This window comes from Ascaphus truei, chromosome 2, assembly GCF_040206685.1.
Source record: "Ascaphus truei isolate aAscTru1 chromosome 2, aAscTru1.hap1, whole genome shotgun sequence".
Lineage (NCBI taxonomy): Eukaryota > Metazoa > Chordata > Amphibia > Anura > Ascaphidae > Ascaphus > Ascaphus truei.
Genome location: NC_134484.1, coordinates 157,560,791 through 157,586,923, shown reverse-complemented (window position 1 = coordinate 157,586,923; position 26,133 = coordinate 157,560,791). Strand labels below are relative to the sequence as shown.

Below are 26,133 nucleotides of genomic sequence, written 5' to 3'. Positions count from 1 at the left end.
GACATCATCACATACCTATTTAAAGGACGCACATTACCTGCTCATTCACAGCTACTCATTTCAAAATGTTGCGAATGTTTAGGAGACGCAGGAACATTCTTTTCTATGACATGCTTGCTGATCAAGAGAATGATATAGGGCAAGGTAGGGACACACCGAGGGACAGTGACAGTGACGCGGATACGACAGGGACAGGGAGAGGGACAGGCCGAGGGACAGGTAGAGGGACAGGAGATCAGAGGAGAAGACAGAGGAGACAAGTTGTGCCTCGTCCGCGTCTGTACAGGGAGAGAACCCTGTTAGATGGGATGAGTGAGGAGGAGATTGTAAGTCGCTATCGTTTGAGTTCAGCAGCAATCTTAGCTCTTTATGAGGAGATAAGGGGGGATTTAGATTTTTTCACAGCCAGAGGTCGTGCAGTCCCTGGGCTTGTTAAAATGCTGTGCTCATTACATTATCTTGCTTCCGCGTCATACCAGACAACTGTGGGCATAGTGGGCGGGGTCTCGCAATCTACATTCTCGCGGGCCTTGACCCAGTTTCTCTATGCACTCAATAGACGCGCTAGGAATTATATTCATTTTCCTACAGAGGCAACAGAGTGGCTGGAAGTCAGGACTGGCTTTTATAATATAGCAGGGATACCATCTGTGCTGGGTGCAATCGATTGCACACATGTTGCTTTGATTGCACCTAGTCAGAGTGAGCATGTGTACCGCAATCGGAAGCACTACCATTCACTCAATGTACAGGTGGTATGTGATGCCACGATGAGGATAATGCATGTGGTACCCAAGTTCCCTGGTTCCAGTCACGATTCCTCTATCCTGAGGAACTCTTCAGTCTTCCATGCGTTCGAAGAGGGACATTTTGAACCTGGTTGGCTGCTGGGTGAGTACATATTTACATGTTCTAACACAAAACACATGTTGATTTAGGAATGTTGGCATTGTACAATTTGATCACTAATGTCAGCTTATGTGTGCTCCATTCATTATAGGTGACTCAGGATACGGAATTAGGCCGTGGCTCTTGACTCCGGTGCTAAACCCTCAAACTGAAGCAGAGGACAGGTACAATGCAGCCCATATATCTACAAGATCTGTTATAGAGAGGACATTTGGCCTACTCAAGACCAGGTTTAGGTGTCTGGACAGAACTGGTGGGGCTCTTCTATACAAGCCTCAAAAAGTGTCTGATATTATCCTTGCCTGTTGCATTTTGCACAATGTTGCACTCAGGCACAATGTACAGTCAGACCTAGCTGAGGCTTTGGTAGACGAGCATCCCACCCATGTAGCTGCTGAAAATGAACAAACAGCCAGTGGTGGCCAGACACGACAGAATCTCATCAATTCATTTTTTTCTTGTAAGTACAAACTCATATGTTCCTAGTACTACTTTTATAGTTTAATTATGTTATATTAACAATAATGTTTCTTTATATAACCTTCTGTTAGGACACAGATGAATATGGGTTGCACACCTTTCTTTTCTCTGCTGTGTGCACAAAGGGATGTGGCACCGGTATGTTATTGTTGCACAGGTTATATAATCCCTCTTCAATTGTACTTTAGTTGTGTGTATGTGAATACAACTTGGGTAACAAAGCAATAATATTTTAGCATTGTGTTATTCCTTATGCTAAGACAAAACACATATTATGCCCATAATCATTCATGCTTCTAGTATGCTTACATACAATGTTATTGGTGCAGTGTAACATGTACATCCAGATGATGTGTACACCAGGCTGATTTACATTTTGAATGTCATGAAATATACATGGTGTTGTACATTTAACACCAAATACACACTTTGCTGTGTTGTTTACGGTACTGAAGATGGCATGTCAATGTTTGCAATTTATATATTGTTCCTTTGCATTATAGGTATATCTCCAGTATGACTGATCATGGTATGTATATTTGCTGACATCTCTCATAAGATGTGGCTACCTCAATCTTCCTATAATTATTGGAACTAAAAACCCAACATATTGGTTTAAACACAAATGTTACATATATGTACTTTCTGTATCATGTATATGCATTTAGCTACTCTTGAGCTTTCATGTGCATTGTATTACAAAATGATTACTCACATTTCATCACATTTTATGTATGTTTCCTTATAATTTCCATTAATGTAATATAGAGGTGGTTGGAGAAAAGGGGATAACTGTACTTATTTGTTTACTTACGGGAGCACATTCATCACTAGCATAGACACACTTTTTAAGACAACTGTTTGTGTCTCTATCAATTGGTGTAGGATCCATGTATAACACCGACAAATGATAACACCAGCTTTATTATGGTAGCTTATATCATCATATTGACAATACTATGTATTTCTAAACGATTAATAAACACAGTAAACTATAGTTAGTTAGGTTAATGAAATATACACAGAAACGTACTTCATAACATGATGGTGATGTCATATTCAGAACATCATGCATTGGAGGGGACCATAACATCTGGCCAGTAACATTATTTGCTACAGTCCCAAACCATTTTATCTACATACCCATGTAACAAGAGATTTTAAAAATAAATGGCTACTTGGTTGTAAGTGTCCTTTACATTGGGAGAAGGAGTGGCTCAGTGAGTAAAGACACACACTGGCACTGATAGTTTGAAGCAGGGGAGTCTGGTTCAATTCCCGGTGTGGGCTCCTTGTGACCTTGGCCAAGTCACTTTATCTCCCTGTGCCTCATGTGGCAAAAAAACATTTGTACGTTCCACGGGCCAGGGACCTCAGGCTGAAACATGTGTCTGTAAATCGCTGCGTACAACTAGCAGCCCTATACATGAACATGCTCATATTATTATTATTATTGTTACATAGTTTCGACAGTCATACGTTCCATTACATATTAGAATACACAAATGTGTTAGCAGAGTGGGAATGGTTGTTATATATAAAACACACCATGTCATAAAATGTTAGTAGTCATTAAAGAACACTCAATAAAAATTCATGAGGCACTCTTTTGCAACATCATTATGTTAATTAAGTGCTTATGCAATATAGGCATAAGGGTATCACATTTTTAATTGTTTGTTAATAAGCGCTGCAAGCAATATAAAATTAGTTCCATATGTAGTATAGTAGTCGGTGGCTCCTCCTCACAATCATCTCATATAAAGGTAGACTCTTCTGAAATCATACATTGATCCGATTGTATCTTCCCCGACATCTCTGAAATACAGCAAACACATGATGGTCAAAGATGGCACCTTACTAGATATGCATCCGTGACAACGCGTTACGCAGCTCTATATGATTGTGTAGATACACACGTCAGTCACTTATATGTTAGAAGTAAAACTGTTCATCAGTATGTAATGTTTCTTTAAATTTGTAGCAGGCATAACTATGTATAAGAAGTGAACGTTGCCTGTATACTGAAAGATGTGCGCGCACATCTTTGTGTGCGCACGCACTTCACGCTTGGCTCCACTAACTGTTAGCGCATGCGCAAAACAAAGCGTACGTTGTGCGTTCAATACATGTTGAAAATACCAGTAAACATAACATCTTTATTTCAAATACAATGAAGACGAAACTACATTCGTTCTAAACGAGTACATCTGTATTCTTTTTAAACAGACGTGTTTGAACAGAAAGCACGGCCGATAACACAATGCGCAAATGCAATACGTGTGACGTCATGTTAAGCCAGCGTGAAACGCACGCTAACACTCCTCCCACTCAATTAACATTCGGCTAACGCCCAGGGTACGCCTACAAACACTGAGCCGCACGCATCACACACTGCAGTTACCGTTACTATAACAAAACATGACAGCCAATAGGCTTTGAGGCGCGCACGTCGCTTGGGGGCGGGACTTACATCACTAATCCTTTTTAAGGACGCCTTGGCCCATGACAAGGGTCCCACGTCATACGTGGTGGACCCGGTTTTCAATGTTGTAGATGTTGCATGATAACAAAACAGGTATGTGTTAGAGTAATGGTAAAATGTTGCTAATATGTTTAAAGGGATAGGAAAGTACGTATATTTATTCCGTCAGCAATGTGTACTACTCTTTCAGGTCCTACTATATTGTATTAGGAAACAATTTGTTTGTGATCGCTACATGTTATGCAGTCTGCAATGTTACGCTGTATCCACGCATTGAAAGTGAAAATGGTGGTTACAAAAAAAAAAAAAATTTAAACGCAGAGTCAACGCATAACGATTGTTATATTTACCATTCTTCTAGAATTAACTCTTCGCCTGGCTGCAACTGGTCGCTCCAGAAATGCAAGGCATTTTCATCCACGCTTAACCCAACCGCTGAATCCAGTATGGCACATATCTCCTCCAGGATGCGCTCATAGGAATCGCCACTGCTTTCTTCAAATAATTGGTCGGGAGGTAGGTTCATTTCTTCCGGTTCCCATTCCAATGCATTTTCAGCTGAAAGGCTTGGTACATAATCATAGTACTTTTGTTCTTGTACAATGTGGGTTTCAGGAATGGAGGCTGCAGATATTGCAGCACGTATCGATTCAAACGGATCAGTAGTAGCGGATACATTGCTATTGCCATTAGGAATAAATATGCCTTTCACGACAATATAAGTGCCGTCTTTCAGGAGAAATTGTTTTTCCGGGGCAATCTTCCAGAAACCATAGGTGTGTTGTAGCTTATCCTGGTCACGTTCAAAAAAGTCATTACTTGATAAAGTGAATCTTATTGAGGAATTAAAATTCCGTGCATGCTTACGGTCTTGGTAATAAGGATATTTTGCTCGAATGAAATCATCGATTTGGCGTGTGCTTGCTTTCTGTCCGCGACTGTTCAAGATGGCTTCACAGATCATGTACTTATACCCTAAAAGGGGATTAATATTGTTAACGAATTCATCAGCCATGTCTGAGTAGCACAAAAGGTGTGTGCAGGTCTGTGTTATTTGCTCATCAAAATGAATGTGCTGAATGGCTAACAAACTCCTGTTTTTCCTTGTCAAGGTCAACAAAACTAACTACTTTGACTCCTTATTTCAAACGCCAATTGGATTTGTTTGTCTAATTGGGTTAACAGTTGTGGTTCGTGATATGGGACTGTGGGAGAAACATTTCTCCTTCTTTTATCTCGTTTGTGAAAAACATCCCTAGAGTTTGAATGCGTTCACATAGTGTTTTTTTGAAAACTAACAAAGACCAGTGTGTGAAAATATTTCTTAGCCAGGCATATCAGTAAAAACACACCTGCAAAAAGAAATGTTTTTTCCCCGCTTACATTTCTGTGTGTATGTGAAAGTCTGGTTAACTCCCTGTCTGCATGAGTTTAAATACGTGTGTATATATATATATATATATATATATATAAATATATCTCTTATAAAAAAATATATATATATTTATATATTATATTTTATTTATTTTTTATTGCAGGAGTACACACAACATTGATGGCATTAAGTATACCTTGTATGAAACCTATTTAAATGGTGAGAAACATGATTGAATTAAGTAATAAACATTTGTTTAAGCACAATACTGTTAGAGTCTCATACTTAGGACATTTCTCAAACATTAGGCCTGTATTATTAAAATAGTGTTTTCACAAGGAAGCATGAAGTGTATTAGTTTGTGTATACCAGTTTATATAGTACTATATATATATATATATATATATATATACACACTCACACACTCACACACTGAGTGAGTGTGAGTGTGTGTGTGTGTGTGTATATATATTATTATACATTCTGAGATGTTATAGAAACGAACACACAACTGATTAAAGGACAAAATTACAATGGCCAAGCAAGGCAAAGGTAAGTAATAATTTACACATAATCCTGCTGTACACGTACAAGAAAGATGTTTGCACTTACTTAGGTGTTTTAATAATTGCATGTGACTAATATTCATATGCAATTCTTACATCAATTAACACACCCAAATGCAATGTTTTGCTGCAAAGTCAATGGCAGCTTCTCTAAACTTAGCAACTGGCTCCTGGTGGACCATTACTGAACAGACGATTACAACATAAATATTTATAACACAATTAATTATGAGTGTTAACATTTCCAAAACTTCACGTGTACAAGAACATAGTTGAAAGTTTGGAAACAACACAGTCTTCAGCATACATACAATAGTAATTAGATAATCTGAAGTCAACAAAACAAGGCCAAAGACATATTTTCTGAATTATAACATTTATTTTTTTTGTTCCTTTTGCGAGCGAGTAACAGGCCTGCTTGTTGTCTCTTGAATTTTCCTTTTTCTTTTTCCACCAACTTTAGGCACAACAGAGCCACTTTGAGTGGCCTCTGGCACTTCACGGGCAGGGCTTGTGGCCAGTGACTGTTCACCTACGGGGCTTGTGGCCAGTGACTCACCTACAGGGCTTTTGGGCAGTGATTCACCTACAGGGCTTTTGGGCAGCGATTCACCTACAGGGCTTTTGGGCAGCGATTCACCTACAGGGCTTTTGGGCAGCGATTCACCTACAGGGCTTTTGGGCAGCGATTCACCTACAGGGCTTTTGGGCAGCGACTCACCTACAGGGCTTTTGGGCAGCGATTCACCTACAGGGCTTTTGGGCAGCGACTCACCTACAGGGCTTTTGGGTAGTGACTGTTCACGGACAGGGCTTGTGCCCAGTGACACATGTGAGCAAGTTGGTAGACACTGCACAAGTGATGGTTGGTCTGTTTCATGTGTGTCTTGTTTTGTTTTTGTCGCCTCCTTTGTAGGTGTCTGCTGCTGAATTTGTACAGATGGCAGCGGTAGGATGTCATCAGGAACCTGCACAGCAATGTCTGCTACTTGACCGGTAACATTTGGGCCTGGTGAATGAATATCAGATGAATGTGGTGAAAACTGACCTGCATGAACAGATCCTGGCTGGGAGGTGTTGAATTGTGGTACATTAGTCATTCTCCAGTAATTAGCTTGTGTTTGCTGAACAACTAATGCTTCGAATGAGGTGTTGATTTTTTGCAACTGTTTAGGCACTTCAATGAAGACTCTGTGGAGATGTGCCAATTGTGATACTGTTTCTTCCTGCAGTCCAATCATCCTTTCCAGCACTGTCATCATGTCTGAATGGCGACGATTTTCTGCGTCCACTATTTTTCCCTCTGAAGCTACAATTGCATCGTATGTGGAAGTTGATGGACGATTTGGCGGTACAACAGTTTCTATTGGCACCTCTTCATGGTCACATGATTGTATTTCAGTCTCTTCTGTGGCGTCATCCTCATCATACTCATCATCCTCATCACCATGATGTTCTAAAAAGAAATGTACACATTATTAAATGGCATGTTAATGTATGCTGTGTTACTATGTAATTGTACTGTGTCCTAAGTAACACCTAACATGTTAGCATACGTTTTATAACCTCATTAAAAACTACCTTGACTTACGAATAATGTTTGGACTCAGTATGAAATATGAATGAATGAAAAGTTGCTCTAAACTCAGAAGTCCTACATGATAATTAACATCACTAACACAATACATGTTGCCTTACACTTAATTTTCACTGACACTAAGTAATCCTATTTAAAGAAGATGTGCAAAACAAATAATGCACATGACAACATAACATATAGAAGAGCACATATTATATGGCCAGCAAATGATACACTCACCTTCTAGTAGTGTTGAGCTGGCTGACCCAGGTGAAGACACTTGTTCCATCTCAGGTGACACATGTCCTCCAGGGGCAACTATATATAACAATAACATAAGTTTTACATTTACATGTGTAAATATTGAACAAACACTTATTGTATGTTCTGTATTTATGATTAACTAACAACATCAGTTCCTTAACCGAAAATGTGTGTGAAAGTGAACATAAATAGTTGTAATAACACTGTACATGCCTGTGTACTTAGAATTTTTGAGTTCCCTAACATACAACATACTATGTTTCTGCAGTAATGCGTGAGGATAAATAGATTAAATGAGTACATAAAAATCATATGTTGTGTAGTGATATCAGTATCATAATGTACATAACTATCATGAGATGACCATTCACAATGGTTATCATGAAGGTGGTCATATTGCAAAAAGTGTTGTTTTTGGTAGAGGATATGTGTGGTACATTAATCGAAGATGTGGCACACCTGAATGTGGCTGTGACTCAACAAGACAACACATGCAGTGTGTGATAATGTGTCTTTCATAGTAGTTCAACTATAGATATGAGTGAACTAATGTGTGACGTACGCTTTGATAAGTAATGAGTTGTTGGGGCATTTAGTAGCTAGAGTTAAGCTTTCAAATGAGTGTGATTAACTTCAGTTGTGCTATTCAGGTTGTAAGAAAGGTATTCCCTTCCCCAAAAAGCCTAATCAGCCACACCTTTCAATGACTTGAAACAGGTGCAAATGGTGTGAACTAAGTTGACCGTGAAATGAGGCTGTAATTAGTGTGTGTGCTGAACCCCACCCCCTCTGTTGAAGTGTATGCTGTGATGAGATATTAATTGCAGCTGCTTTAACACAATGGTAGATGAGCTAAGTAGTCATCTGCAGTGTTTAAGTTATGAAAACAATGACATAACATATGATACGTGTGCCTCATTATGCTGTCTGTATATGACATAAAGCAAAAATGGACCTTTTCATAAGCAACTATAGATGTGTTAGTGCCAGTGATGTTTGTAGGCCGTTACATGCAATTTCTTTGATGCATGCTTAAAATAGGCAGTAATGTCATGTTTGTCGGAGTAAAATCAATAAAATACACAATAATATGATACATATTTCTGTTCTGTACCTGTAGCTACTAATAATTTCTCATGAACATGTGTTACACATGTGTACTACCCTGTTGTTCCCCATCTTCGCCCACCATCAATTGCTTCCACTGCAGCTATGCATTTTGGGAATTCACATGTAAATGAGCACGCAATGGCACGTGCTATATTAGTTACTGCTTTTAGTAGGACTACTACATATATGTCTATTTTGAGATATATATATACAGAATCAGACATATACATATATAGATGCAGGTATGCTTATATTGTGAAGACAGTATAAAAAGCAGTGTAACTATGCAAAATAACTGTAAGCAACGACACGCCTAGTACAGTAATATTTATCACCTGCTGGAAATTGTGACGGATAAATTCCAATGTCACGGTCACCAGCCAAGCCTTCCACGACGACGGTAAGTAATTTTGGCCGAAGCAGCTCCTCCAATGGAGTCAATATGAGACGTTGTGGTGTGGGCCCACCTCCAGTGCCAGTAGCATGCACGCGTTGGTCTTGTATTTTCTTTTTCAATTTGGACCTAATATCATCAAATCTTTTCCGACAATGATACTTGTCCCTGACACTATTCCCACAGGCATTGACACCAATGACTATTGTGTCCCACATTTCTTTTTTGCTTGCTGCACTTGTCCGCCCTTGAAAAACATATAAAAGATATGAGGTAAATTAATAATAATATAAGCACCAGTTTCCTACACTGCTAGCTGTTCCAAGAGATAGCAAACATGCTGTTTTATGTGTAATATGTGCAGCACATGAGCATTCACTACTAAACCTATACATGTAAGCAAGGTTGCATTCATATTGTATGCAGTTCTGGCAAATTGACCGCCTGTGTTTATTTGTCCTTGTAAGGCATGATAAAAAGCTGTGTTTCCACACTAATGAACATAGAAAGATATTGTGTACCCATATTTGCATATGAACAAAACTCAGATGACCTAGGATCACATGTATTTGAATAATAAAAGTAAAGTTACACTTACCTACTAAATGTCCATAGAGACTGTCATAGTGCTCCAGAATGCCAGTGACAAGAGCCCTATTTTCCTGGTCATTGAAGCGAGGATTACGTGGCTTCTCCACACGTTTTTTCCGAGCAGGTTTAGGGTCAGAGCTTGGCTGGTGCTGACTGGACTCTCCTTCTTCCAATGGAAGAGCCTCCAAAAGCTGGCCACCAGCAAGCACGCCACCACCAGACACCCCATCAGCAACTGCGCCACCAGCAGCACTCCCAGCACCAGCACTCCCACTCCTAGCACCAGCACTCACACTCCTAGCACCAGCACTCACACTCCTAGCACCAGCACTCACACTCCTAGCACCAGCACTCCCACTCCCAGCAACAGCACTCCCACTCCCAGCAACAGCACTCCCACTCCCAGCAACAGCACTCCCACTCCCAGCAACAGCACTCCCACTCCCAGCAACAGCACTCCCACTCCCAGCAACAGCACTCACACTCCCAGCAACAGCACTCCCACTCCCAGCAACAGCACTCCCACTCCCAGCAACACCACTCGGTGCACCAGCAACATCACTCCCCTGAACAGTACGTTCACTCCGACGCGTACTCCCACGAGTAGCACTCCCACTCCCACCAGCATCACTCTCCCCACGCTTTGCGGGCATACTTCCAGCACTCACAAAAAACAGACAAGAAATGTACAGGCAATCACACGACCCACTTCCACATATAAAACAAGACAAAGATGTAAACAAAACAACAAAGGACAAAGCTCACCCAATACACAACAAGTCTCTCAGTCAATATGCAAATCTTCAATCGTCCAGCTCTGTGCGTCTCTCTCTCTCTCTCACTCCCAACAACACAGAGAATGATTAGCAGTACACGTTGCCTTTAAATATGGCGCGCAATCAAAAACATGCTTGTTTCGCCTGATTCAGCAAGATTTGTGATTGTGCAACCTAACAGCACCCCGCCACGCACGCCGATACACCTGTGTGTGATCGGCTCATCATCGTGAGAGTGGGCGGATTTGTTTTCTGGTTGATTTTGAATGTATTCGGCACTTACTGCATACGGAGAGGGAAAAACGCCAATAACATGACTAATCGATAAGCTTGCCGATTTCACATAATCGTCGCTTACTGCATGAGGCCCCTGGCCTGGCAACGCCAAATCACCACACTCCGGACACGCTCCCTTTGCTGCGGGTGCGTGCTTCTATACGTTCCTCACCTCAGTGAAAGGAACGGGTCTGGTCTGCGGGCATCACCGGCGTAACATTATGTCGAGCCCACAAGACGCAGACCAAACTGTGGACTCTATGATGACGGCCATGTACCAACAAATACAGGCCTTAACGGATCAAGTGGCTCTCCTCTCCCAACAGGTATCGGACCGCCCTTTACAGGCTCCGCCTGCGGCTGCACCCCCGGCGCAGCCTGACTTATCTTCCACTTCATTTTCAGTTCCGAAGATTCCGGCTCCAAGGCCCTACGCAGGGGATCCACATGCCTGTCGTGGCTTTCTCAACCAGTGCGAGATCCAGTTCGAGATGGCTCCCCAGTTGTATGCTACTGGCCGGAAAAAGGTAGCCTACGTATATAGTCTGCTCACAGGTAATGCACTGGCATGGGCCTCTCCGATCTGCGAACTACGCCCTGATATAACCCGCGATTACGCGGCATTCAGACGGGACTTTCGACAGGTTTTTGATACCCCCGCACGTCAAGAGATTGCTGCTTCTGATACCCTGCTAGAGCTTACACAGGGACGTCGGCCTGTGGGTCAATACGCCTTGGAATTCAGAACTATAGCTACTGAGACTCATTGGGGTCAGGAGGCTTTAGTCGCCGTCTTCTGGAAAGGTCTATCGGAGTCTCTGAAGGATGAACTTGCTTCCCACACCAGGCCAGAGTTACTGGAGGATCTCATCACCCTGGCTACTCGTATGGATCAGCGCCTTGAGGTACGCCGCGCTCAGCGTCAGCTTCCCCGGGCTACGCCTTCCCGTGCTTCCTTTTCCAGGTTTTCTACTAACCAGAGACCCGTCGTCTCCCCGTTACCGGCGCTGGAGGCTCCATAGCCGATGCAACTAGGAGTACAGCAACCTCGGGCACCGTCACGACAACTTCGCTCTACTGGGGAATCGTGCCATCATTGCGGAGCTTCTGAGCAGCGTACCCGTAACCATCCACCATCTCCGGGAAACGACTAAGCCCAGTGAGTACGAAGGGGCGCTCTCTGGGTACTGAATCTCCTTTTCCCCCTCCCAGAAGGGAACTTCCCAAAAGATTGACTATTCCCGTCTCCCTTTCAGGACCGACTTTCCGCACCTCCACTGCTGCATTTATCGATTCCGGCGCAGGAGGGAATTTCATAGATCAAACCTTTTCTGAGCAAAATCAAATTCCGCTTTCCAGGAAGGACTCCCCCGTTGCCTTGGTCGGGATTGATAATCGACCTCTCACCCCGGCTTATACACTGGCGACACACTTTATTGAAGTATGGCCAGTTCCGCAAGCCGGGAGATTTCCTGGCTTGCAAGTGGCATCCCCTCGGCGTGCCGCGCGTCACCGATGCGCGGTCACGCGTCATCGGGTGCCTGCGCCCCCTGCACGCGCGTCCAGGGCTCCCCGAGGGAGCCCTGGTGTCCCGCGATGTGGGGGATGGCGGCAGGGGGTTCCGGGGGACCCGGCGGACCCAGAGAGGAGAGGGGGAAGCCGCGATCGGCGGGCCTCTCCTCCGCTGCTTTGGCGCGCGCCCGGCACCCTCCGGCGCGCGCCAGGTAACTGTTGCGGCCGAGAACGGGCAAATGCTCGAATAAACTCGGCTGCATCAGTATCTCCTTAGAGACCGGACCTATCACCCTTTCTACTCATTCTCACAAAGAGACTCTGGGTTTTGATGTTATTCATGCCCCAGGAACACCTATCACGCTTGGCTTGCCCTGGTTACAGAAGCATAATCCACTCATCGATTGGGTTTCTCCTAACCCTATTAACTGGAGGTCAAGGTCAGAGAAACCTTTTTCCTCTATCAAGCAACCATCCTTTCTATTAGCCAACACATCAAGTTCTCGGAGGGAGTTACCTTCTCCATACGCCGAATTCTTGGACGTTTTCAGCAAGGCACAGTCTGAACTTCTACCTCCTCATCGTTCCTACGATTGTCCGATTGATCTGGTACCTGGTTAAACCTTGCCTAAAGCCAAATCTTATCCTCTCTCGTTGCCCGAGACCAAAGCTATGGACGAATATATTCGTGAGAATCTTAAGCGGGGCTTCATACGTCATTCCAATTCTCCTGCGGGGGCTGGATTCTTCTTTGTCAAAAAGAAAGATGGTACTCTCAGACCATGTATTGATTACCGGGGTCTGAACCATATCACGGTGAAGAATCGTTATCCACTCCCACTCATCTCCGAACTCTTTGATAGACTTCAGGGGGCCAATCTCTTTACTAAACTGGATCTCCGTGGGGCATACAACCTCATCCACATCCGGGAGGGCGATGAATGGAAGACTGCCTTCAACACCCGTAGCGGACACTACGAATATCTAGTGATGCCCTTCGGGTTATGCAACGCACCGGCAGTTTTTCAGGACTTCATCAATGACATCTTTCGAGACGTTCTTAATATATTTGTCATTGTATACCTGGATGACATCCTTATTTTTTCTCAAAACTTACAGGATCACATCATCCATACGAAGTTTGTGCTTTCACGCCTCCGCGAGAACCGGTTGTTTGCTAAAATGGAGAAATGCATTTTTCATCAGTCTACCACTTCTTTTCTCGGATACATCATCTCCAACAAAGGCTTGGCCATGGACCCAGAGAAGCTAAAGGCCGTCGTGGATTGGCCACAACCCAATTCCCTCAAATCTGTTCAACGGTTTTTGGGTTTTTCTAATAATTACCGGAAGTTTATCCGCAACTTTTCTACCATTGTCGCTCCTATCACGGCACTGACCAAAAAAGGTGCAGACCCTTCATCTTTGTCTCCAGAAGCTGTCACGGCATTCGAGACACTGAAACAAACTTTTGTCTCTGCTCCCATCCTTCGACACCCTAACACGAATTTCCCCTTCACCTTAGAGGTTGACGCTTCGGACGGTGGGGCTGGGGCGGTTCTGTCGCAGAAATTTTCTTCCCAGGATAAACTTCATCCTTGCGGGTTTTTCTCCAAAAGATTTTCATCGGCAGAGAGGAATTATGACGTGGGCAATAGGGAACTTTTGGCCGTCAAGATGGCTCTTCAAGAATGGAGACATCTTCTGGAGGGGTCAAAAGAGCCATTCACCATTCTTACGGACCATAAGAACTTATTGTACATTGAGAATGCCCGTCGCTTAGGTCCTCGCCAAGCTCGCTGGTCGTTATTTTTCTCTAGATTCAATTTTGTTCTCTCATACATTCCCGGCACTAAGAACGTCAAGGCGGATGCTCTCTCCCGGCAATACTCTTCTGAAGAGAGATCAGAGAAATCCACTGAGTCCATCCTCCCTAAACAAAGAATCTTAGCAGCTGTGGCATTCAAGAATCTTGAGGGGATCATCAAGTCTCAAGAGAACCTCCCGTCCGGTCTTGTGGGTCCTAAAGACTCTTTGTATGTGGAACCCAAATTTATCCCTGAAATACTGGACTGGGGACACGCTGTCCGTTCGGCAGGGCATCCTGGATTCAAGAAAACCTTGGACCTCATCCGTCGTACCTTTTGGTGGCCCAATATGGTTAAAACCATTCTGGAATTTACACGGTCCTGTCCGGTATGTGCGCTCAACAAGATTCCTCGTCAGAAACCTCAGGGTCTTCTCTTACCTTTACCTATTCCGGAGCGTCCCTGGTCCCACATTTCGATGGATTTTATTGTGGAGTTGCCTAGGTCGAATGGCATGAATACCATTCTTGTGGTAGTGGATCAGTTTTCCAAGATGGCACACTTTATCTCTCTCAAAGGACTACCCTCCTCACCCGCCCTTGCGGATATTTTTTCCAAAGAGATTTTCCGGATCCATGGGATTCCCACATCCATCGTGTCCGATCGGGGTTCCCAGTTCGTCTCCAAGTTCTGGAGAAATTTCACCAAGAGACTAGGTATCTCGTCTTCCTTTTCTTCTGGATATCACCCTCAATCCAACGGACAGACCGAGAGGGTTAATCAATCCCTCGAGAAATACTTAAGGTGCTTTGTCTCTAATTCTCAGGATGACTGGGCAGAATTACTTACCTGGGCTGAGTACGCATTCAATTCTTCCAGGAATGAGTCCACTCACGAGACCCCTTTCTTTATCAACTACGGATTCCATCCGGCTCGCCTACCTATTACCAAAGAATCCTCTGGGGTACCAGCCGTGGACGAACATATTGCTCTCCTACAAGACTCTTGGTCCAGAATACAATCTGCATTACAAAAGGCATCCTTGACATCTAAAAATCAGGCTGATCGTCACCGTCGTCCGGCACCCGAATACAAACCCGGGGACAAGGTTTGGCTTTCATCCAAGAACATCCATCTCAAAACGCCTTCCCTCAAATTGGCTCCTAGGTTCCTGGGTCCCTTTTCCATTTTGGAGCAGGTTAATCCGGTTTCTTTTCGACTCCAACTTCCTCAAAGCATGAGAATTCCGAATGTCTTTCACACCTCACTTCTCAAACCTGTTATCTCCAGTAGCCTCTTTCCGGATCACACTTCAAAACCAGATCCTGTGATGGTACAGGGTAACGAAGAGTATGAAATACTGGCTCTACTGGATTCCCGTCTTTCAAGAGGTAAGGTCCACTTCTTGGTCCACTGGAGAGGTTTTGGACCCGAAGAGAGGTCATGGGTACCCCTGAAAGATATTCATGCTCCAGGACTCCTCAAACGCTTTCGAAAGAAGTTTCCATCAAAACCATGGAAGGATCGTCCTGAGGCCGATCCTGAAGGGGGGGGGTACTGTGAGGATTCAGGGATCGCGGCATCCGCGCCCTGGTTCTCCTTCTCCTGCGGTTACTCCCGCTACCGTGGCGCGCGCCTCTCGCTGGCGTCACTCACCTTCGGCGGTCCTGGAGGTTCCCCGCCGTGCTCTGCATCCTCGGATGTCCGCGGGATCTGCATTCCCGCATACGGCCGCCATATTCCCCAGCCGAGCGCCTGAACAGCGCGCGCCGGGTGAGGTTAATTTATTCACTGCTCTTGCAGTGAAGACCTGCCCCCAGCACACTAAGAGGACCTCCTACCAAGACAAGAGTCCTCACCTGCCTGCCAATCAAGGGGACCTATCCAGGATGGCTCCACGCAGTCCTCCAGGCCTGCCCCCACCTCTGATTGGTCAGTCACACTTTATAATGCCTGTCCTTCCTCTTACTCATTGCTCGACATAGTTTTCACTTGGATTACTACTCTGGCGTTTTCTCTCTTATTCTCTCAGGTTACGACTTGGCTTGGCGGACGTCTCTCTCTGGCTCTAGACCCCTGCTTGGACAAACGACCTTCCGGAATTCTCCAATCCCAGACTTTGGCTAACGGCAACGACAACGGCATTTCTACACCGGTACCGGCAAGTATTGCTAGCTAAATACACCTGGCCTGGCAACGCCAAATCACCACACTCCGGACACGCTCCCTTTGCTGCGGGTGCGTGCTTCTATACGTTCCTCACCTCAGTGAAAGGAACGGGTCTGGTCTGCGGGCAGCACCGGCGTAACAGGTACAAACACTAAACAAACAACAAAGACAGATATAGGCAAGGCTGACTAAATATAAGAGCTAATTTTAATACAACAGATAATTTAAAATACAGTTGAGAACACAACAGCAGGCAGCTGGTCCGGTTATTCTAAAACCAAAATCCTACTCACGACAAGTCAGAAGTAAATGCGCGGTGGATTATGGACATGAGAATGCAGCAGCTTGTCCACCAGTGGCGTCGGGCTGATTTGGAAGCAGTTTCGGCGCTGCAACACCTCCTAGTTCGATCGTCCGTCGCTGGGGGGGTGCTTGGGGGCAGATCCTTCTCTCACTGCTTCAAACCGGATACGTGTGGCATGCAGCCTGCAAGTGGTCGTGACGTAAGCTCAGGGAGTAAAATCAAACTTATTTCGTGCGCATGCGTACTTCATCAGGGTATGTATGAGTAGTGGCAGACAGCATTTATATTTAATTGGAATGGCTGTGATTGGAGGAAAACACTGACTAATCAAATTCTTGCCAACAGAACTATAAATTAAAAACAGCCTAACACAAAAACTAACCAAAGACTTACATAAAAAGATTTAACATTAAAAACATATATAACAAAGGGGAATAAGATATTAATAACAAAACACTTTAGTGTCAATAGTGTCAATATCATTCACCTTGATATTATTGTTACCCATTTTACAAAAATAAACTGAATTTATATTTGATTGCCTTAGAAAATACTCCAATGAGAATGGTAGAGAACAAGCGGCATAGTACTATTATTTGAAAATACCAACATTTTAAAAATCTTTATCTTTAATAAAAACAATCATCTTGAAAAATTTGTTTTAAAAAGATTTATTTAAAAAAAATGTATTTAAAAAAAACACCCAACTCAAAGTCAACATTTTCAACTCACAGATCCAGTAGGCTTCACGCCTACTGATCTGATTCAGTCAGTCCCCCCTCTCCAACTGGCTAATACCACCTCGATTGCCTGACATGTTAATCCTTGTGCCTTCTGATTGTGGTGGGTATAAAAATGATGAGATACGCCGTGTGTTACCAATCCTTTTTTTTATGTTGTATATCTGTTCGTAAATCCTCCTTTGGAAACACCTCCCTGTCTGGCCAACATATTGAAGGCCACAAGGGCACTGAAGAAGATATATAATATAATTGGAATGACAATTTATAAAAGACTTAGGGCCTCATGCAGTAAGCACCGATAAGGCTTTTATCGGCATTTTCCTGACAAAATTAGATTTGAGATTCAGTAAGCGCCGATAAGTGCTCAAAATCGGCAGTTTTTCTTGCGATAAAAATTTATCGGCATGCGGCTGCCGATAACCCACTTATCGGCACTTATCGGCACTTTTTGAAATCGGCTGTATTCAAGTAGCCCCGATCAGCTTATCGGTGCTGATTGGCACACAGAAATGGAGATTTCATCGGCAATTGGTCCCACCAACTAAAGTTGGCAAGTTGCAGGGGAGAACGATCTGCAAGGTTGCCGGGACGGTACTTAGAAAAAAAACCTCATCTCTACATCAATGGAGTCAATGGAGCAGGGACTTATAACATTATAGTAGTGTTTACGTTCTATTGCTCATAATAAAAATGTGCTTGGCATTACAGTGTCGAGGTCATTCACTTCATCGTGTCACCGCTTACATTTATTATTTGCATAACATTGTACTTTTCAATGTTATGATGATTTGTGTGTCACATTAGTCTTCATGTTATGATGTGTCAAGGGAAAATCCTATACTCAACTCTTAAAGGAACAGGTCACATCAAGTTTGCTTCAATTTATTATATGATGTAACACATTTCACACATCTAACAGATCCAGCGTATAGTAATGTTGCTATACATTATACAATGCTTGTAATGTGTAACGCATGATCAAACGTAAATGTAGCTGTTTGTTTTCATATTTAGATGTACTTTGTGACCTCCCTCTTTTGATGACGTCCGCAATTGGACATTCAATAACATTGCATGTTTACATTGTACACGATGCATTAGAATCACTTCATGCTAACTTATACACACATCTATAATAGTTACTCATTTTTACACGATTGAAACTGAATCAATAGCAACTATCCTGATGGCATTAAATTATGCATATGCACTTACAATTACTTCATGTGAACAGGTGACAATAACATGCCAAATTACACATGTTGCAACGTAGTTTCTCAACGTCAATGTCATGGTTGTATCCTAATTAGATGACTGAGTGTTGCGTTCAGAAGTGGTACATGCATTACACATTCCAGAAATACTTGACAATAAATGCTTGTACAAAGCTTAACGTTACATCATTCTCAAATATCATGATTGCCTGGTGAACACACATAAATAATCCTTTTAATTGCTACTGGATAAACGTTGGGAGTGAACTACTTGGATATGTTAATGTACTGCTGCGGCAGCTTCTATTCTTACTAATCACCGGCTTGTACCTGGCATGTTCTGGAGTGCCACGCTGTTCACCTGGAGCATGCAGGGCTCCTTTTGCCTTCCCAGCCAGGCGCATGCCCGGCTGACGCGCGGTTGATGTGTTAATTGATAATGGTTCAGGATTTACTAGGCTGCAATGCTTCACATGTCCACCAGATGGCATAAATTCATGAATTGTAAGGCAGTATATATATATGTATATGTATATATACAGTATATACTGTATAACAACAACCCCTATAACCCCTAACATACACATACAGTACTGTATATGCACATCAATGATACTATAGGCCGTCCCCTGGCGAGATGTGTTTGCAGCAGAGAGAGAACCGCTGCTCTCTCTGCGCCAACATCGGAACATTAAAAATTATTTAAAATAAATTTTTATTCATAGTGTAGATGTGCAGGGGGTCTCCGGAGCTGAACCGCATTGGTTTCAGGTCCGGGGACCCCCTGCTCCCCGAGATACAGGCCCCTTTATGAGGTGTCAGTATCCCTCTGCTTTTAAAGGTCCCGATCACGTGACCGCGGCATGTAAACAAAGCAGAGGGATACCGGCACCCCCTAAAAGGGCCTGTATCTCGGGAAGCAGGTGGTCCCCAGACCTAAAACCAAAACGTTTCTGCTCCGGAGACCCTCTGCACATGTACAGTATAAATAAAACACATATATAAATAAACACTCGTTCCTTACCTTAGCGGCTATGTGCTATGATAACGAAGCAGCATTTCTGTATTTTAATAATATTGTACAGTGAGCAGGGGGTTCCCTGAGCCAGAAATTAATGCTCAGGGGACCCCCTGCTCCTGCACAATATTATTAAAATACAGAAATGCTGCTTCATTACCATAGCTGATAGCCGCTAAGGCAATGAAGGGGTTAACCCACCGTGCCCGCTTTATTGTGGGTAGCGGGGGTGGGTGAAGGGGGTATTTGGCCCTTGGTGTGAGTTTAGGACTTGAGTGGGGTTTGCGGGTGCACTTAACCCCTTCACGGCCGTAGCAGTTAATACCGCTACGGTCATGAAGGGGTTAACCCCTCCCGCTACCCCCCCGAAAGCCCTAAACAACCATCGTTGGGGCTAACACCCCCTTCACCCACCCCCGCTACCCACAATAAAAAAAACTCACACACAGCAGCCGCACAAAAAATAAATAAATAAATCTAAATAAATAAATGAATATAAATGAATACATTTAAAATACATTTTTATTCATAGTGTACATGTGCAGATGGTCTCCGGAGCTGAACCGCGTTGGTTTCAGGTACGGGGACCCCCTGCTCCCCGAGATACAGGCCCCTTTATGAGGTGCCGGTATCCCTCTGCATTTAAAGGTCCCGATCACGTGACCGCGGCCTGTAAACCAAGCAGAGGGATACCGGCACCCCCTAAAGGGGCCTGTATCTCGGGGAGCAGGGGGTCCCCAGACCTAAAACCACAGCGCTTCAGCTCCGGAGACCCCCTGCACATCTACACTATGAATAAAAATGTATTTTAAATGTATTTATTTCTATTCATTTATTTATTTAGATTTATTTATTAATTTTGCTGCTGCTGTGTGTGAATTTTTTTTATTGTGGGTAGTGGGGGTGGGTGAAGGGGGTATTAGCCCAATCGGTGGTTGTTTAGGGCTTGCGGGGGGTAGCGGGTATACTTAACCCCTTCACGACTGTAGCGGTATTAACTGCTACGATCGTGAAGGGGTTAAGAGCACCCGCACCCCCCCCGCAAGTCCTAAACTCACACCAAGGGCCAAACACCCCCTTCACCCACCCCCGCTACCCACAATAAAAAAATTCACGCACAGCAGCCCCACAATTAATAAATAAATCTAAATAAATAAATAAATACATGAAGATAAATAAATATATATGTATATATACACAGTATATATATATATATATATATATATATATATATATATATATATATATATATGTATATGTATATGTATATATATATATATATATATATATATATATATATATATATATATATATATATATATATATATATATATATATATATATACACTGTATATATATATATATATATATATATATATATATATATATATATATATATATATATATATATATATATATATATATATATATATATATACTGTATATATATATATACTGTATATATATATATATATATATATATATATATATATATATATATATATACATATATATATATATATACACAGTAATTACACACACATGATGAACCAATATACAAATAAATGTAGAAGGGTTATCAAAACCATACTGCCCTACAAATAACACTACTCCATACAGACACACTACATTACAATGAATTTCCTTTAATAATCCTAACTGATCTTACAATCTAAATAATCAAATGACAAAGAAAAATGCATAAAATCTATGCACCATATACATTCTGCAAATGAATGTGAACAATATCATTGCAAGCAAAATACAGATAACTCCAAACAAGTCAACTATTTTAACCAATCAAGTAAACAAAAATCAATATATAAGTACCAACCAGAAAACACAATTTAAAACCAAAGCTAACCCTCACAATACCAAGGATTACATCTATCTAATTGTAAAAAACATTATACTGTACACACATTGAAGCATTGCAATAAACAACATACAGTACAGTACAACCCCTGTATTTCCCTGCCTTGAGTGTAATCTGTTTAAAGCCCCCTCCCCCTAATGTTTCTGTAAAATCTCTCTACCTGTGTTGCTGTGAGTGGAGTTTATGTAAATGTGGGGAGGGGGAGTGGGTTATAACCCCACCTCCTTGACTGTGATCTGTATAAAGCCCCCTCCCTCCCCCTAATGTTTCTGTTAAATCTCCCTGCCTGTATTGCTTTGAGTGCAGTTTATGTAAATGTGGGGAGGGGGAGGGGACCCGATGTGCATACTGTGAGGTCTAACCACCCTCACCCCCATACCGTTACCCCCCCCATCCTGGCCATGGCCCCTCCGCTTCTGCAAAACAGACACAAAAATTAAAACATCCAAAGTAATGTCCCCTAACCCCTTAATCACCATAGCGGTTATTAACCGCTGCAGTCATTAAGGGGTTAACCCACCCTCACCCACCACTCCAGATGCCTACATACCCTCCCACACTAACCCCCCCCCGTGAGGCCTAACCACCCTCACCCAGTACCCACAAGGGAGGCCTACCCACATACCATTGGGGAAACACCCCCCCACCCCCAGTACCCACAATAAAAACAACAGTGACCCACAATAAACATCATTCTATTTATTAAATACATTACCCACCCCCTGTGCCCCCCCATAAATACATGAATTATTATTTTACAAACAGGGTTCATAACGCAGCCCCACGCGAGACCCCGGTGGGCTGGCGGGGCACCTGGACAGACCTACAGGGTTCCAGCAGCCCTTTTCAAACAGGTTCTGGAGGCCTGCTGGTGGATCTCGCCAGCACCATGGCCCCCAGGTGGTCTCCTTGGGTCACCGTGGGCCACAATTGGTTCCCCACGGTAGGCCCAAGGATGTCTGGGAACACCGGGTCAGACACACAAGTGTCTGTGGGGCCCCTGTTGGTTCCCACGGGGGTCTGGGGAACTCACGGGTGCTCACTACGGGTCCGCGGTGCCCCCACAGAAGTGGGACCACACATCATCATCCCCGCACCTACGGGTCGGCGGTGCCCCCACAGAAGTGGGACCACACAGCTTCATCTCCGCAGACTACGGGTCGGCAGTGCCCCCACAGAAGTGTGACCACACAGCTTCATCCCCGCATGTGTCAGCCATGGAACCACCAGCATGGTACCCGTGAGATAACCAAGGAACCCACAAGGATACACATTGAACCAATCAGAGTAGGGATGGAGTTCCCACGCTCTGATTGGCTACCATACCATGTGAGGGTGGCCATGTGTCTTTTCATGACGTCAACTTAAAGGCAATTGAAGCAAAGCCATTCTGATTGGCTGTGCTGTCATTGCCTTTAAGTGACGTCATCATTTTTATTTTTATCGGCCAAAACACATGGTTTTCACGGCCCAATCAGGGCCGTGGGGACCATATGACGAAAATGTGACGTCATAGGCCTTTAAAAGCTTATGTCGTCTCATTTTGAAGCCAGACGCCACGGAGGAAGGACCTCCGGGGAAGAAAGAAGACCAAGGCATGGCCGCAGATGGAAAGAAGACCCCACCCCGCCCGGAAGAAGATAGAAGAAAGAAGAATACAAATGAAGATGAAGATGGATTACAAGTAGAAGACCCGTGGATTGATTTGGATTTTTAGTTTAATGTTTATTATTTTATGTTTTTTTATTTTATGGGTTCCTGTTCGTGGATTTGTTCATGAGTAAGCTGCGCAACGGGAGTCGGTGGGGGCAAGTAATGGTAAGTGAACTAAAGAAATGTATTTTATTTAACTTGTTAATTTTTTTTAAAGCTTTTTTAACATGTGTATTTTTTTTTGTGGTATATCATTTCTTGCCACTGTATGTATGTATATATGTCTAGAGAGATATATACATACAGGGTAAGAAATGATGTTGTTTTAAAAGCTTGATTTGATGTGTTTTAATTTAATTTGACTATGCAGCTATGCTTAAATGTGTGTTTAAAGTATTTTAAAATTAGATAGATGTCATTGTTGATATTGTACTGTATTGTGTGTTTGAGGGAGGTCAGGGCTTGCCTTGGTTTTAAAGTTTGTATTCCGGTTGGCTCTTTGTATATTTTTACACATGCTGAATTGTTCTGCTTGAGGCGTGAATTAGTTAATTGTTTCATTGTTCGGGATGGACTGTCAATTGTTTAGGGATGTAAATAATGATTGCTAATTGATTTTTGTTTACTTGATTGGTTAAAATAGTTGACTTGTTTGGAAGTGTTTGTATTTTGCTTGCAATGATATTGTTAACATTCATTTGTAGAATGTATATGGTGCATAGATTTTATGCATCATAAATACAATGTAAATGCAATGTATGGATTGGAATGTGAGGTTTTTCTTTGTCATTTGATGATTTAGATTGTAAGATTAGTTAGGATTATTAAAGGAAATTCATTGTAATGTAGTGTGTCTGTATGGAGAAGTGTTAATTGTTGGACAGTATGGTTTTGATAACCCTTCTACATTTATTTGTATATTGGTTCATCATGTGTGTGTATATACTGTGTATATATATATATATATATACACAGTATATATATATGTATAGGGATTGTTATTATATATATATATAGTATATATATATATATATATACATATATATTTATTTATCTTCATGTATTTATTTATTTATTTAGATTTATTTATTAATTGTGGGGCTGCTGTTCGTGAATTTTTTTTATTGTGGGTAGCGGGGGTGGGTGAAGGTGGTGTTTGGCCCTTGGTGTGAGTTTAGGACTTGCGAGGGGGTCGCGGGTGCACTTAACCCCTTCACGACCGTAGCCGTTAATACGGCTACGGTCGTGAAGGGGTTAAGTGCACCCGCTACCCCCCCGCAAGCCCTAAACAACCACCGATGGGGCTAATACACCCTTCACCCACCCCCACTACCCACAATAAAAAAAATTCACACACAGCAGCCGCACAATTAATAAATAAATCTAAATAAATAAATAAATACATGAATAGAAATAAATACATTTAAAATACATTTTTATTCATAGTGTAGATGTGCAGGGGGTCTCCGGAGCTGAACCGCTGTGGTTTTAGGTCTGGGGACCCCCTGCTTCCCGAGATACAGGCCCCTTTAGGGGATGCCGGTATCCCTCTGCTTTGTTTACATGCCGCGGTCACGTGATCGGGACCTTTAAATGCAGAGGGATACCGGCACCTCATAAAGGGGCCTGTATCTCGGGGAGCAGTGGGTCCCCGGATCTGAAACCAACACGGTTTAGCTCCGGAGACCCCCTGCACATGTACACTATGAATAAAAATGTATTTTAAATGTATTTATTTATATTCATTTATTTATTTAGATTTATTTATTTATTTTTTGTGCTGCTGCTGTGTGTGAGTTTTTTTTATTGTGGGTAGCGGGGGTGGGTGAAGGGGGTATTAGCCCCAACGGTGGTTGTTTAGGGCTTACAGGGGGGTAGCGGTAGGGGTTAACCCCTTCATGACCGTAGCGGTATTAACTGCTACGGTCGTGAAGGGGTTAAGTGCACCCGCAACCCCCCGCAAGTCCTAAACTCACTCCAAGGGCCAAATACCCCCTTCACCCACCCCCGCTACCCACAATAAAGCGGGCACGGTGGGTTAACCCCTTCATTGCCTTAGCGGCTATCAGCTATGGTAATGAAGCAGCATTTCTGTATTTTAATAATATTGTGCAGGAGCAGGGGGTCCCCTGAGCATTAATTTCTGGCTCAGGGAACCCCCTGCTCACTGTACAATATTATTAAAAATACAGAAATGCTGCTTCGTTACCATAGCACATAGCCGCTAAGGTAAGGAACGAGTGTTTATTTATATATGTGTTTTATTTATACTGTACATGTGCAGAGGGTCTCCGGAGCAGAAACGTTTTGGTTTTAGGTCTGGGGACCCCCTGCTTCCCGAGATACAGGCCCCTTTAGGGGGTGCCGGTATCCCTCTGCTTTGTTTACATGCCGCGGTCACGTGATCAGGACCTTTAAATGCAGAGGGATACCGGCACCTCATAACGGGGCCTGTATCTCGGGGAGCAGGGGGTCCCCGGACCTGAAACCAACGCAGTTCAGCTCCGGAGACCACCTGCACATGTACACTATGAATAAAAATGTATTTTAAATAATTTTTAATGTGCCGATGTTTGCGCAGAGAGAGCAGCGGTTCTCTCTCTGCTTCAAACACATATCGCCAGGGGATGGCCTATAGTATCATTTATGTGCATATACTGTACTGTATGTGTATGTTAGGGGTTATAGGGGTTGTTGTTTACAGTATATACTGTATATATACATGAATTTCTCGGCTTCAAAGACAACAGCTCGCAAACGCCCCCATGCATTTTTACACGGCATTGCAGTATTGCAGCCAGCGGGAATAAAATGCTTAAATCACAGCCGCGATATAACGCTCTATACCCCGGGAGAAAATGACACAAAACCGCAGACAACCGGGATTTTCCGAAATTCGCGGAGCTAGCCAAGTAAGAATAAAGTTGGTCGGTAGTGTAACACCTTGCACTTCAGCAAGTCACCTGACATCATCACATAAGTATTTAATGGAGGGCATCTACCTGCACATTCACAGCTACAGACCTGAAAA

General features: G+C 43.1%; 1 protein-coding gene across 1 annotated transcript; it reads right to left on the bottom strand.

Annotated features, from left to right (window-relative positions):
• Positions 1-6,099: 6,099 nt before the first annotated feature.
• LOC142488599 (uncharacterized) lies at positions 6,100-7,708 on the bottom strand. The gene is made up of 2 exons (XM_075589047.1): positions 7,635-7,708; positions 6,100-7,271 (listed from the first exon to the last, which is right to left on the bottom strand). The coding sequence occupies exons 1-2, from the start codon at positions 7,681-7,683 to the stop codon at positions 6,193-6,195; spliced, it is 1,128 nt and encodes a 375-aa protein (XP_075445162.1). The 5' UTR covers positions 7,684-7,708; the 3' UTR covers positions 6,100-6,192.
• Positions 7,709-26,133: the final 18,425 nt, after the last annotated feature.

Coding starts and splice junctions, on each gene's coding strand:
- LOC142488599 (XM_075589047.1), bottom strand. CDS start 7,683: ATGGAACAAGTGTCTTCACCTGGGTCAGCCAGCTCAACACTACTAGAA. Junction 7,272..7,634: donor CAGCTCAACACTACTAGAAG/GTGAGTGTATCA, acceptor ATTTCTTTTTAG/AACATCATGGTGATGAGGAT.